We start from the raw sequence: 14,232 nt of genomic DNA, 5'->3' as shown, positions 1-14,232 counted from the left end.
CATCCCATTGATATCGTGAAAATCAGATTTTCTCCCAAGAGCCGCCAATATTGGTAGTATCTATAAGCTGTGAGGGGTAAAGCGTGTATCTACCGCACCTCTTGTGTATTGGTGGGGATGCCGTTCCAGTATTCTGGGGGAGGATTTAGAGTAATAGAAAAGGCAAACTTCCCTGCCGACGGCGTATGCCTTCTCACTCAACTAGTTCTACCGCTGCCATACCAGGAGTAACTCTTGCCAATATTACGCATCTCTACCAGCTACGCTGACACGACGAATAAACAAAATGGCCGCGTCGTATCTGTCAGATCCCAACTACAACTACGATTTCGTGGTTGCCACGACTCAGGCTAGCATCAACGCTGTATGTGTGCCAACGAGACTACCCTAGTGATGTGCCTATGTTCTGACACCAGACGTAGAATATGATGCGGTTTCTTGACTCGATCGAGCAGCCGCTGGTTGAAGCATGTTACGTGATGGGAAAGAATAACACCTACGAACGGGTCGAGATGAGCAGCTTTTTGGAAATGACTGGTGGCGTCGATCCTTTCGTCATTCCCGGTCAGACGAACGTGGATGATCCACGTATCCAAGCTCTACTCAAGATTAGGTTCGTGGCCGGGTTCAAAGCCCGTCCAGGGCTGCCTCCCTGTGACCTTGCCTCCTTACCAGACATTGTGACTCTTGGTGAGGACATTTCGTCGGTAACCTTCCGTACCATGTGCTCCGAGTTCGTTCTCGTTGCCATCCAAGGTGGTCTGTACACACCTCCCACCTGGACGCGGACGTCGCAAGATCCAAAAAAGCCGTGGATTTTCCGCTCCCAAGTCAACCTCAGTTTGTCCGTTATGGAGGAGCCAGATATCAAGAACCTGCCCATAGACGTCCAGGAAAAGATTGCCGAGATTCGCAACCTCTCAGGTTCCGCCTTTCACATCCAGCAGCTGCTCTTCGATCTCGCTAGCGCAAACCTCTGGGACATGCCGCATATCGAGGGGTTTGATGAGTCTTCGGCCGCCCATGTGCTTCTCCAGACGTACTTCCTGACAGCCTATGTGAACGAGATGAAGAAGGATGGAGATCTCGTGCTAGGATGCAGTGCCGTTGTCACCGAACCTTCTGTGTCGACTCTGACGTTGACAGGCTTCAACTTCAACGTAAACCCCTATATGGGAGCGAACGGCCTGCCAATTCCACAGCAGGGCAAGGATGAGAGTAACTGCGCATCGTTGAATTACCTATGTGCTGCAAACCACAACCCGCTTCCGCCACGCCGACGATTCCCATGGAACTGGGTCAACGTCTCCGAGATGAACCAGCAGGATGGTGTCATATCCATCAATCGCAACTCCTTGGCTAACCATTTGAAAGTCAAGATCGGGCCTCTGGTCCCGGAGTTCTGCGTGCGTCCCTGGGTCAACTGCGATGTCTCCCATAAGTCTGGGGTTGTCTCGTTCGACTCTGAGTTCTACAAGAACCAGTTACCTACCTCGACAACCCTCCCAGGTTCCGGTGCAACCATCCTCACTTTCGCTTACTCAAGCAAGGACCAGGACCAGGCGGGTGTGAATGGGTGTCTTGGTAAAATCGAAGCTACCAGCACCTACAACCTAACAGTAGTCGTCTCCGGAACTTGTGTCACAGTGACACAGGACCAGGTCCTCCACGTGTACCTCAAGAAATTGGCAACCAGCAAATCGGGAAACGTGGTGAAGAGGACAGTAGTGGACATCTACTCGATCGGAGTCGATCCGAATGGCGCTCTGGTCTTAGCTCTGGCAGACTCTAAGAGCGCCGACGACCCGGACAAGATTGCCACCGACAAGTTTCAGGATTTCTGGACCCATTTCAACAGCATCGCCCAAAAATTTACAAACAATGCAATCCAGTCATTCAAAGAATTAACGGACATACCGCTGTCGACACTTCAAAACTACGTCTTTCCAGCCGGGAAGACCTTTGTCTTTCGGGACGCGAGATTTTCGGACCATCAAGACCTAATTGCCAACATTGGGTATGCTGATCCGAAGGCACCTGTTGTCAAGACAGTACCACGTGCATTGAATCTAGTGAAAACAAGTTACTGGAGACAATGATATCCATTATCATAGTGCCGTGCTGGACGGAGGGTGCTATAAGACCTCGAGGAGAGCTGGCTAAGTAGAAATAGATTGCTGATGGGATGGCAGGCCGTTCACAATAAACATTCATAATTTGACCCGAGGAGCAATGCATGTTCTCTGTGCACCTTGAATAATTTGACCCATCTTCCGTAGTGGAGGGTCAAGTTGACCGACCGCTGTCGAGCTTTTTTTAGTAGACCCACCGCAAGGCCGCCCCCTTCGCGTCCGGCCAGGTTTCTGGTCGCGATGATGCGATCGTGAAGTGTGGCTCAGATTTCATCACCTTCCCACGCATGAAGCTGCGCCCCAGCTCCCTAAGCAACATACTAACCGAATTTTATCACCTCAAACACTGAGGAAGGATCAGTCCATGTGTGTGACCTGATGTGTGTGGGTGGGGAAAGGAAGATCTGGAACCAACAGCCTATAAAGCAGCCAATCGTGGGCCAGCTCGTAACGCCCTGTTGGTTCGCATTGCGGACCAAGCCTCGGCCCGGTCTGTCTGGGGAGGGGAGCTGCGATCGAACACGATCGCTGGGGGGGGACCTGGACTCTTCTTTGATTGCTACATAATAAGGGGCGCCTCTGCCCACGTTTTGATATTACCATTCACGGCTGATCAAAGCCGGGCGACACTTCAATCCTGAGAAACCCATTGCATCCATTGCCTCCTTGTATCTTTCCAAGCTTTCCTCTGCAACATTAGTAAAAATGGTGATGAGCGATTTGAATAACCCCATGTCAACGGCGATTATTGCTGACATTTGAACAGCGCATCCGGAGTACGTCTTCCACCACAGCGTCATCGCACCGCCAGTACACTCCAGCCTCGGGGTCAACCTCGTCGAGAGGTATAGACACTCCTTCGGCGGACACTGTTGGACCGGATGATCCGATTCCTTCCATCGAGGAGGGTGACAATGCACCAGAACCAACTCCGACACCCAGCCCCCCTTCTGTGGTCTTCACTCCTCCGACTGTGACCTCAGCTGATGACGCCGTCGAGAATTCTTCGACCGGAGAGAGTATGGCGAACCAGATGCGGAACCTGCGACTCTCAAGCCCACGCTCAAGTGCCGGCGTAGCCCAACTCGGTGTTGCACTGGATCAAGTAGTGCTAAGTGAACCCCAGCGCCCAGAATCGAGGAGTCGCAGGCGACGCTCTCGATCAGCCACTGTCAACGGAGACGAGCCGCGACACCAGGTGCGAGATGAAGAGATGCCGCCGGACAGATTTCACGAACCCGCATTTCAACGGGGATTCGCAGACGCAAGGAGCCTCGTGGGTCAGCTCGCCACTGTATTGTCACAGTCTTCAAGCCACCGAGACCCTGGATCGACAGCAAAGAAGCTTTATGATGCTGCTACGAAGCTGGCCGCCTTTGAGCCTCCCTCCACGAGAACGATCGGATTTGTTGGAGACTCGGGTGTTGGTAAGTGTAGTGGAATTGGCATCGGTTAGCACTTCCATGCTTAAGCTAACGATGGCCAGGGAAAAGTAGCCTTTTGAACTCATTGCTTGATTTTGAGAATTTCGCGAGAACTGTGAGTGCTTTCTGCAACTTTCTCCCACCGTCTCACGGACTAATAAACCGTTGTTTGCTCTAGAGCAATAGCGGAGCAGCATGTACATGTGTTGCTACAGAGTTCCACTACCACGGCACCTCCGATTTCAAGATCACCGTTGATTGGTTCTCCGAGGATGAAGTGAGAGACCAGCTCGAAGATCTGGTGGACTCGTACCAGCACTTCCACCTCCACGAGGATGAGCTTGATTCCGGTGATGAAATCCCCGCAGAGAACGCAGCCAAGCTGGCTATGGACGTGTTCAAAGTCCTATTCACTGGACGCCTCATCAATCCGGAATACCTTCTTGGTCGATCACAAGAACGTATTATCGACAGAATGATGTCCGAAATTCAGACCCAAGGCTACCTTAACGCGATTGAAGAGGCCACGTTTAATAGCAGTGCACAATGCTCCAACGCCTTACTTGGCCTTACCTCGGAGTCTTCTTCAACCGACAGGACCATCCGCTGGCCTCTGATCCGAAAAATTAAGTGAGTGGGATTGAGCAGTGTTTAAAGATTTCAATCTACGTACTAACGCAATACACAGGGTCTATTCCAACGCTATTATTCTGAGCAAGGGACTCGTTCTCGTCGACCTTCCTGGTAAGCCGTATCGTAGCCTCTGTCTCGAAGCCGGCCTGTCTAACCATTACAATATCAGGCCTACGTGACTTAAATGTGGCTCGGCGCAATATAACAGAGCGTTATATCCTTCACTGCGACGAAATATTTGCAGTTTGCAATATCGGGAGGGCGACTACTGATGTCGGTGTTGCAGACGTGATAAACCTCGCGCGTCAGGCACGATTGTCTGGTGTCGGAATCGTTTGCACTAAGTCGGATGTAAGTCCTCAGCTGATAAACACTCTACAAAAAATATCGCTTTAACCTCACTCAAAGGATATCAAACCTGGGGAAGCCAGACAGGACTGGCCTGGACCCAGAGCAATGACCATCCAAGAATTCCAGAACCAAATCGGGCGTGCATCAGCCGAGTACGAGAGATGCACACGAGAGATGGACGAATTTGGACGTGACGAGCTCCATGATCCAGAAACACTCCAGGAATATCTCGAATTGGGGTAAGCTCTTGGATGTACCGTGAAGCGCCGCGGCTGGCTAACGGTACGGATCAATAGCAGAGAAAAGGATGAATATGCCAGACGCAAGCGGGAACAAGAATATCAGTGAGTGACAAGGCGATGCATATTTTACGGATTTCCCGCTAACACTGGCACGAAGGTTGATCCGCTTTCTTATCAACAATCGCAATGAAGAAGTTACGGGAAAGCTTGAGACCCAGTACCGTGCCCAAGTCCCCAGGGCGACCCTGCGCATCTTCTGCGTCAGCAACACAATCTATTGGGAGAATAGGGCTAAACCTAGGGCCGAAGCTCTTCCCTACTTAACTCTGAGCGGCATCATTGCCCTTCGGAGGCACTGCATCTCCATCGTTGGGCAGAGTCAGCGCAGACTCGCGGCAAGATACGTCAATGATGAGATCCCCGCGTTTCTCGGCGATGTAGGCCTGTGGCTTGAGTCCGGTGCCGGAACGATTAGGGCTGAGAGGAAGCGAGCTATTAGGCAGGCCCTGGACGCTCTTGATTCTCGTTTGACGAGGGTACGCGGCCCGCGCTAAGCATCAATTTGTGACTGCTGGATATAGCTGATTCGAACGTGGTAGGAACTCATAGGCGCACAGGCCCCAGCTAGAAGCATAGCACAATCCGCGATCCAGAACCTAGAGCAACAGATGTCACAAGGCAAGTCCTCAGACAAGTCAATAAAAGGAAAGTTGCCTAACAAAATAAGTAGGCCTTGCTCGAACCGACTGGTCTCGAGGAGCTCGGAGGGCTAGCATGGTTTGGAGTGGAGTAAGTTGCATTCTTGTTAATCTCAGAGAAAATGAGCTAATTCGATCGGTTTAGTGGCATCATTGTAAAGACTCACTCACTCCGCGGCCCACAGTGGATATGTTGGTTACTGATTCATCTATAGCTTCTTATGCGGCATTCTGTCGAAATTTTGGCGATTATGAGACGCCCAAAGCTGGGCGGCATAACTGGAACGAAGAGGCAATGGAAACCATGGTTGTTGACATGGAGCAGCCGTGGCTCGATGTTCACTCCGCACTCCAAGCACACCGTTCTAGAACCCGAAACTCTATGAATGAAGCCCTATTGTGGAGTCTCACGCACTTGGGTAAGCTTCTCGAGCACGACTTGCGCTTCTCCAGCCGTTTCTAATCCTCCTGCAGGCAATGAATCGGACTCGAACCCAGACCTACTACCTATTCTCACAGTTCTTATTGACACCATCAGCTCCCGCTATCGGCTGCTACGTGCCGAGACAGAGGATGCCTACGACGATTTCGAATCTAAATTAACGTAAGTAAGATAAACCGGCGGTACAAATAATAAAGCTGATTTGAAAAATGTGCAGGACCTTCCAAACTGACGCGTTTTCTGGTATTCGCACTTCCATATTTGGAGAGCTCTTGGAAGATTCTTACCGAGCTTGTCAGGCGACATATGGTGCGCACAAAATTCTTTCCTTCGTCAATAGGTCAATAGTTTCTAATGGTAGTAGGTACCGGAAGCGACCGCAAAAGGAAGAATATCATCGAAGGGAAAATGGGTGATCGCCGGCTCTTCCAGCAATGGGAAACCAATTTCCGCAGCAAATTCAAGGAATTGGTAGAGACTCTGGAGCAAGAGATCACCCTGATTGCTGCAAGCCACCTAGACGTTATCGATGGAACCTTGGACATTCTTCGAGATGAGAACGCGGAGAGCGAGGCTGACCGGGATCCTGCATTGCGCGAACAGCTCTCCCAGGAAGTGGCAGCTGCTCGAGGTGACTTGAGGCGCATACAACAAGTTGTCAACTAACGAAGCGAGTCTTCACTCACTAACTCTATCCCTCCCACTGCGGAGAGTCACGACAACGGTGTGGGGGCGGTGTGGTGATTTCTTCCTCGTCTCTGACGGCATTGCTGCGCATCTGCCTCGCTGGGTTGATAGAACGCGAAGGAATTGGCTCTTTTCTTTCTTTCTTTCTTTCTTTCTTTTTTTTTTCTTTATCGTTTTTCGGGTGGCGTTCCGGAAGCTCGGAGAGGCGGGTAGGGAAGTGTCAAGCGATCTGAAGTAAACATGATTCACGCAGTTGAATCTCAATATATACCAGCAAGATCAAGTTGTGTATGGGAAAGAAGTTCTTATACGCAGCAAGAACCAGTTTTGCGGATTCCAGTAAGAATCAATGATACAGCATTTGGATGTGCATCCGCTCCTGTATTCAATAGATGCTTTCAAGGAACCATATTGCTTCCACACCCTAGCACTTCGCAAGACGAGTGAGTCTTATAAACACTATAGTACGTTCGGGTGAGTCTGCTTATATTCCGTGAGCGTGAGATTGGGGAGAGAAGTCCTCTCTCTCTTTGTACAGCCAAGCCAATCCATGAGATACGACAGACAGTAGTCGATGAGCAAGTCCATGTACTCATGGAGAATAATAAGGTTTGAATAAGAGCAGCGCGGCAATTATTGCTATTCTGTACTTAGTGTAGCCTCTTCAGCCTCCTATTTTACTAACGCCAATGAATCTTACCCCGCCTGAGCCTGACGAGAACTCAAATCAGGCTCCCTCAGACTCATCCATCCATATTAACTATAGGTAATAGAGTTAGAGTTAGTACTGGTTGACTTTGCGGAGCCCTTCGAACCTGTTATTATTCAATATGGGTAGGAACACTACAGGATCTCGCCCTCTGCTCACCGAAGAAGAGGTGGCGATTCAACGGCCGCGAGGTAATCGACACCATTAGCCTGTAGTTGCTTGGAAAGAACTTCCAGCGAGCGGAAAACATTGTTTCCCTTGCAGTGTTCTGGTTCGGGGCTGTTGGGGATGTTTTCAAATGCATGGCGTCAACGAGGGAGATATTGAATCTTGTAAGCTTCTCGTCTACTACCAATAGGTTCTCGATAAAGATGACGATGTCGACAAAGAGATTAGCATTATGTTGAAAGATAGAAGCCGCTTTGGCATACAAATATTCATCATAAGTATGGATAGGGGAGTTTTGCCCAAAGCAGTCTTCATCTCAGTACACTCATTGACGGTCTCATGCGCAGAGGATGGCTGCCCCGTACCTTCCGGTTCTGATGCCGCCATAGCCAAGATCCAAGACTTGGTACACACATGCTTAGAAGATGATGCCGTTTAGTACTATTGTGCCTCTCCAGAAGAGCCAATTCTACCGATAAGAGTCATTGACAATGGTCTTGCGGATGGAATTATCAAACCAACGGCAGGAGAGCGAAGTACATCACCTTGAACCATTGCTCAGGGCAGCGTCCATAATTACTACAACCAAATCAACACTTCCACAATGGAAATCGGGCACTCCCATGAACGCCCTCTCGAATACCTTTTGAGATGCCGTGGTTCTAGCGAGGCAAGTTGCAAGGCCCAGCCTTGGCGGCCGTCATCCGAGAGCCAACTCGGAAGGAAGGCAGGTGGCAGGCGCGAAATCCAACCCACATGGTTTAGAAGGCGCGTTTAACTTCGAGCTCAAGTCGTGCCTGCCGCTTTATCTTGGTTCTTCTTAATATTAGTAATATTAACGTGAATCACGAACCCTCAATGCTCATGTCATGTGAGGAAGGAAGGGACAAGGCGTTTCCCTCCTGTGTCAACGTCGCCCTCATCTACCACCAAAAACGAACCCCGAAGTTCTTGAGATCAAATTTCTTCCCAGCAATCATTTTTTTCTTTACTTTCGAGAGCTACAGAAAATGGAGCCCTCAAACAAGAAAGTCCCCTTGTCGGAAGACTTTAAACAAGCCTACGGACGAAATCCGGGGATAATCGACGATACCCTCCGTGCCATCGCCAAGGATCCAGTCTACGCAGAGCCTACAACGGATTATATCACCGATCTTAAATTAAGACGGGAGAGCTGTTTGCGGAAATCCAAATTTTCTTGAGAGGGAATTCTCATCTTTCCCCAATTAACTGCGCTGCACTGGCAGTCTTGATGGTTGCTCCGATCGAACACCTTTCGAGAGACCTGGAACGAACTGAAAGCGGATGAGAACTGCTGGGCCAAAATGGAGCAATGGATAAGAACGTTAATAGAGTACTCGCCGGCCGCGATCAAGGATTGTATGTCATAGCCATCGTAAGCCATTACGATCTACCTTGCTAGCCTTTCAAGACTGACTCCTTCTGGATTCTTTAGTTGTCGTTCGAGGTGGACGGAGCTCAGGAGCGGAACCGCCAGGCCCTGCACAAGTATCATGGGCTAGCGCAGGGGCTCGTGAAGCCTCCGAAGCGAAGCGTGTATATACATCCGCCCAATGGCTTAATTGTGTGCGGTTCGCTGATGTCTGTTAGTGCAAAGGTGTGTGTTGTGGAGCCGAGGAGGCTTGCGCAAAGGATTGTGGCAGCGTGGGGGTCACCGATTTTATCCCGGTCCGGTCCATCGGAAGGGGCCGTCTGATCCTATAATCTCCGATAATGACGGATGCGTGCTAATGGGGCGAGGACTCAATCAATGCACAGACGTCGATGGAGAGGTCGGCCAGGGTGTACGAATTTATTACGTTGATCCTCGGCATTGGGGACGAACGGATGTTGTTGCCAAGAGTTGATCCACAGACTTGAGACAATAAGAACAATTCTCCCAATTTTACTTCACGAGCTTTGAATGAAACACGATGCATGTTCTGCAGTGACATTACAGCTCCCACGGCCCACGGGCCTTTCCATCTGTGCAAGTATGGACGCTTGACCTGCTGCCAACGACCTCCACGGATGTATGCCAAGAAATTGACCAGACTTCTTCTGCGCCAGTCCTACAACCACGACCTGTCAGAGAAGGGACTCCAGGGATAGCGCCTGCTGAAATCGACATCGACTCATCTTGATGGCCACTGTTTCTGGTTGCTCCTAGAGTGTTTCGGTTTGGGCCGTTGCTGCGGCCGTCGGGAAGATACGGGACGTTTTGTGGTTCCTCCAGGAGAAGCCCATGGAAGGCCAGTATTCGTGGGTTAATGACCGTTCACCATCAATTCCAGCAATATTGGAAGCCGAAGCAGTCCATAGGAGTATATTCGCTCCCAGGTTATGGGAGGTCGCTCCACTGTTTGTCATTTCGTGCGTTCGCGAGTTCCGCGAACCCCCAAATTTTGTAATCGGACCTGCTCTCGAGGGTGCCACTTTAGTTCTACTTTAATTCTACTTCGAATAGCCATCTCAGAACGTGGGAGGGTTTCCGATGAAGGAGAATGGAGGAAGTTATTTGTTTTTTCCTTTCTCTTTTGAAGCCCGCTCGTTGGCTGTTCCTTTTCGAACCACCTTCATCATGAAGTCTCCATGTTTCCAAGCCCTGGAAGCACGCCGCGAAGACTAGAGAACACTTAAAACAAAAGATAATTGAAAGTGGTAATGAGGTAAAAGGTTTTGGGATTATTTACAGCCTCGTGAGGATACTATCTACCTGAATTGGAAATTTGTTCATACATCCCATCGTACCGACGACCAAGCTAGGATGAGGCCATCAAATTGATGTATGCAGCGAGGCACAACCTGTGCGCCTGACAACGACCCTGCGAAACAATAAGAGACCACAGAGTGGATTGCAGCTACGCTTGCCAGAACTTGCCAGAACTTGCCAGAATTGCTGAAGTAGTTCGGGAAAAAGAATGTCGGTCCACTAGAACTCCTCTAGTCTGTCTGCTCAACGGCGAAGCAGCCTATGATGCTCGTTAGCCATGCCAGCTTTTCCACCAGCTAATAGGGAGAAGGTCGAATCTTACCTCCGAAAGGTCCAGCAAGTGCATTGTTTCGGCAACGGACAGTGCAGATGTTTCCCGTCGAACCTTGATAATAAGTTAGCTCACTATCTCCGAAGCAATACAGCTACAGCGAAGAACGACGAACCGTCAGTACAGGTGAAGCTTGTCGGCATTTGTACAGTTACGTTGAAGGCCTTAAACTTGGCCTGAGATAGACCATTGAAACCTGGCACATCATTCGTAACGGCCAACCTTTGACCAGTAGTAGTGCTCGAGTTGGAAAATAGCTCGCATGTGTAAGGGCCAGCACCTATGCAACACCAGATGTCAGTGACTGTTACTGCCAAGAAATGGATTGCCACTTACCATCCTGGTTCACTTGGTGTATAGTCACTGTCAAGGTAGTGCCAGCCTGGACTTGAGCCACCTGGTTGTTGCTAATTGCGTTCTCGATGTTACTGTTGACATCGATGTTCCCTTCAATTTCCGTCCGTCCACAGAGACCGGTAATGTTTTGGCTGATCTCGACATCCCGGATGATGGTGGTGTCCTGCTGGCAAGGGCTGATACCGGAGCAGTTTCGCGCAATGGAACTATCGACTATTGAGAGACATGTGAGCGAATATCCTACACCTTCAGAAGACTTTACTAGACAAACCTAGGAACCCAACTGATGAGGGTGATCCTGCTTCTCCAAAGGCGGCAAGGATCACGCTGTGCCCTTGCACCAAGGAGAATAGAGCCAGCGACAAGACTGAAACGAACTTCATGGTGGAAACGAAATGTGGTGCACTGCACGAGGAAAATACAATAAACGGTGGTGCTCAGCACTGGAAAGTAAAAGAAAAGAAGTCTTGCCAAAAAGAGCTGGCTCGAGAAGAAGAAAGAAAATCCGTTGAGCAATAGAAAAACCCTGTCCTCATAGTCGAAAAATCTAGAAACGAAGAAATCGGATTATCATGTCCCTATATACGACCCGCTTTCAATTGGACCCGCTGACCATCATTGCTTCTTGACATCCTTTCATCCTTTCGTCAAACAAGCCCCTCTGCATAATTGGGATCATCTCACAATAACCATCCAATGTGTGAGAGATGGCCGACATTGTTTCGTCGCGGCTCCGCTCGAGATACGACCGTTTCGCAGATTTTCCCCTGGGGCATGAACGTCCACGTTCCCAATTCCAGGATTCGGAGGCGGTGAAACGGGGCATAACCTACTCGGCGGGGGCTGATCGGCGCACCTTGGTAGATCGGAGATCATTGATCGGCCCATCTACAGGCTTGGCGGACCCTCTATTCGAACTTCTTGACACAAGGGGGGGTCCACGAACCAGGAGCGCCTGTGGGTCATCAACCCGAAGCCAAAACGAAACTAATAAATCCAATACACCAAGGGTCCAAGTAGCTAGTTAAAAATAAGCGAAGGCCAGTTGAAGTAGTAGCGAATTGGTTGCGTCTCCATCGTTTCTGACATCCCTATTGGATCACCCTCGTTAGAAGCTGAGCCTCAGCCAAGACCTCTGCGACAATTGGACATCAGATTGATTGATACGCGCCCTGGCCTACTTAGAAGGTCTCTTCTTAATTTTTTTTTCTCCTTTTAACGAATACGCGTGGATATCAGGGTCGTAGGCGCATCAATCAACATCGTATGACGTGGTGGTCAGAATGATACTCAAGGACGCATCGGTCTCGGGGTTGACGTAGAGCCTATCTAGATTTGGGGCGTCCTATGTTTGGGGCTTATCAACAACTACGTCGTGTGCAAAGTGGATCAGTAGCCACCCAAGCCATCACCAATGGACTCTCCTTCAACAGCATTTTATATAATCCCCGATGCCCAGATGACTGAAGGCCGATTTGGTTGTCGGAACACCACCCCCATAGGCTTCTTTTCTCTTCTTGCTTTAACCTACTTTCGGTTAAGTCTTTTTACCTTCTTTGCTGGTCAATTCTTTTCAATCGTACCTATATTCTTTTCATTCCTTTACATTTTTTTCTTTCCCCTCTGACCTTCCTTTTTCCTTTACTCTACCCGTTCTGCTCAACACGTCTTACACAATGCATTCACTTGCGCGGGCTCTCCTGGCTTCGGCAACTCTCGCGTTCGCTCGCCCCCAGGGCGTCATCATCAGCGCAAAGGGGACTCTCGGAACTAGTGTTGGCATGGCCGGTAAGCGCCCGATACCCTCTCGTCCCATGTCGCATGACGAAAGATGTTTGCGCAAAGTATTGCAACATGGTCTCTAATACAAGGCGTTCCCAGTTGACATTAACAACCCGGCCGACGCGAATTTCATCTCCCAGGAAGAGACCGTGCGCAATGTCGTGAACGCGTGCGGACGAACCCTCCTGAAGGGCGGCATCAGCCAATCTGGTGAAACCGAGAAGATTATCGCCGCAGGCACCTTCACCAGGGTGGAGAAGGGCGGCGACCTTACCGTCACCATCAGCCAACGCACCGCCGAGGGCTCTGGTCCCTTTACCTGCGACCTTGACGAAGCCAGTAATGTTCTCGGTGTCTCGGGGCAAACACCTCTTACCGTCCAACAAGACAGCGCCGAGTTCGGAACTGGCAACTTGACGTTGACGGTTACAATGCCTGCCAACTTGACTTGCATCGGAGGTGAGCACCTTTACCAACATTCCCCGCCCCTTCCGGACAGATTCCTAACCTATTAAAAACAGGGTCGACCGGAAACTTCTGTACCGTTCGTTGCCGAAACGAACAGAACTTCGGAGGATGCATTGCCGTTCAGCAAACCGATGTCACTCCCAATGTGAACGTCCCCGATGAAATCGTCAGCGCAGAGTTCGAGGACGACATCAATGCCCAGATCGAGCAGAATAAAAAGGACTTGGCAGCTGCTCAAGCCGGTCTTGCATCAGCAGCCACTACTGACGAGCAGGGAATTGAGATCGCCAAAGCCATTCTGGGATCCGCCGTTAATGTTGGTGGAGCAGCCGCCACAACTACTTCGGCTACCGCCACTCCGACGGGTAGGAGAGGCCGCAACCGCAACAGGCTTGGCAATGGCAGATCTGGACGAAATAGGAATAATAGGTTCAACTGACGGGGTTACTATAGCCGGGGGTAAGTAGTAAAGCCATTGGTTGAGGAGGGGGCTTCCCAACAGATGGTTCCATGACCACATCGTTTCGCAAGAAGCTGTGCACCCCGTTCATATAGGCGTGGCCACGGGTGGCTGGCCTAGGACAATCAAGAAGACTCAATTCTATTTGTTGAAGTAGGCCAAGCATCCCATTGAATATTCCTGCAAAAATGTACCTGTAGTAAGACCGTAGGTTTGGGAATATTTGAGGTGGAGACTCCGCTAGGAGGAGAGCAAAACAGAACAGGCAGAGGGGAACAGACAGAGTGGCTAAATATTGTCGAGTCAGTTTGTGAGAAAGTGTGTGCATGTGCCTTAGCCCCATCCGTTGATCTTACAAATGCACAGCTATCCGTAAGGTGCAAGTGAAAATCAGAAAACACAACGGGCTTTGCAGAGATCAAATGCATCAAGTATCACGGACGTAGCGATTGTTGGTAGATATCCGGACTGAACAGAGAATGGAGTACACGGCCAGTATCCCTTTTTCACTCGACGTCATGTGAAACCCTTAGTTCGTGGTACAGATCCAAGACTACGGTGAACTGGAGGGCAAGTTAAGAGAGGAAGCGTAAAGCGTACGAAGGAATCCGAGTGCTTAAAGTCGGGCATGAGAA

General features: G+C 50.0%; 3 protein-coding genes across 3 annotated transcripts; 2 read left to right on the top strand and 1 right to left on the bottom strand.

Annotated features, from left to right (window-relative positions):
* Positions 1 to 286: 286 nt before the first annotated feature.
* On the top strand, positions 287 to 6,588 carry SAPIO_CDS0627 (uncharacterized protein; the record flags this gene model as incomplete). The annotated part of the gene is made up of 14 exons (XM_016783360.1): positions 287 to 364; positions 423 to 2,039; positions 2,899 to 3,559; positions 3,619 to 3,671; positions 3,735 to 4,186; positions 4,245 to 4,300; positions 4,359 to 4,364; positions 4,689 to 4,779; positions 4,837 to 4,884; positions 4,940 to 5,318; positions 5,513 to 5,571; positions 6,019 to 6,084; positions 6,140 to 6,231; positions 6,287 to 6,588. 14 exons carry the CDS (start codon positions 287 to 289, stop codon positions 6,586 to 6,588), a joined length of 3,960 nt encoding a protein of 1,319 aa, XP_016646126.1.
* Positions 6,589 to 10,429: 3,841 nt separating this feature from the next.
* SAPIO_CDS0626 (uncharacterized protein) lies at positions 10,430 to 11,270 on the bottom strand (the record flags this gene model as incomplete). The annotated part of the gene is made up of 4 exons (XM_016783359.1): positions 10,430 to 10,458; positions 10,646 to 10,810; positions 10,867 to 11,100; positions 11,159 to 11,270. The coding sequence occupies 4 exons, from the start codon at positions 11,268 to 11,270 to the stop codon at positions 10,430 to 10,432; spliced, it is 540 nt and encodes a 179-aa protein (XP_016646125.1).
* A 1,293-nt stretch (positions 11,271 to 12,563) lies between these two features.
* SAPIO_CDS0625 (uncharacterized protein) lies at positions 12,564 to 13,576 on the top strand (the record flags this gene model as incomplete). Its single annotated transcript, XM_016783358.1, has 3 exons — positions 12,564 to 12,675; positions 12,769 to 13,128; positions 13,191 to 13,576. The coding sequence occupies 3 exons, from the start codon at positions 12,564 to 12,566 to the stop codon at positions 13,574 to 13,576; spliced, it is 858 nt and encodes a 285-aa protein (XP_016646124.1).
* Positions 13,577 to 14,232: the final 656 nt, after the last annotated feature.

Source organism: Scedosporium apiospermum (assembly GCF_000732125.1).
Source record: "Scedosporium apiospermum strain IHEM 14462 chromosome Unknown SEQ_SAPIO_0033, whole genome shotgun sequence".
Lineage (NCBI taxonomy): Eukaryota > Fungi > Ascomycota > Sordariomycetes > Microascales > Microascaceae > Scedosporium > Scedosporium apiospermum.
Note: the sequence above shows the minus strand (reverse complement) of the source record. Positions and strands in the feature narration are given on the sequence as shown.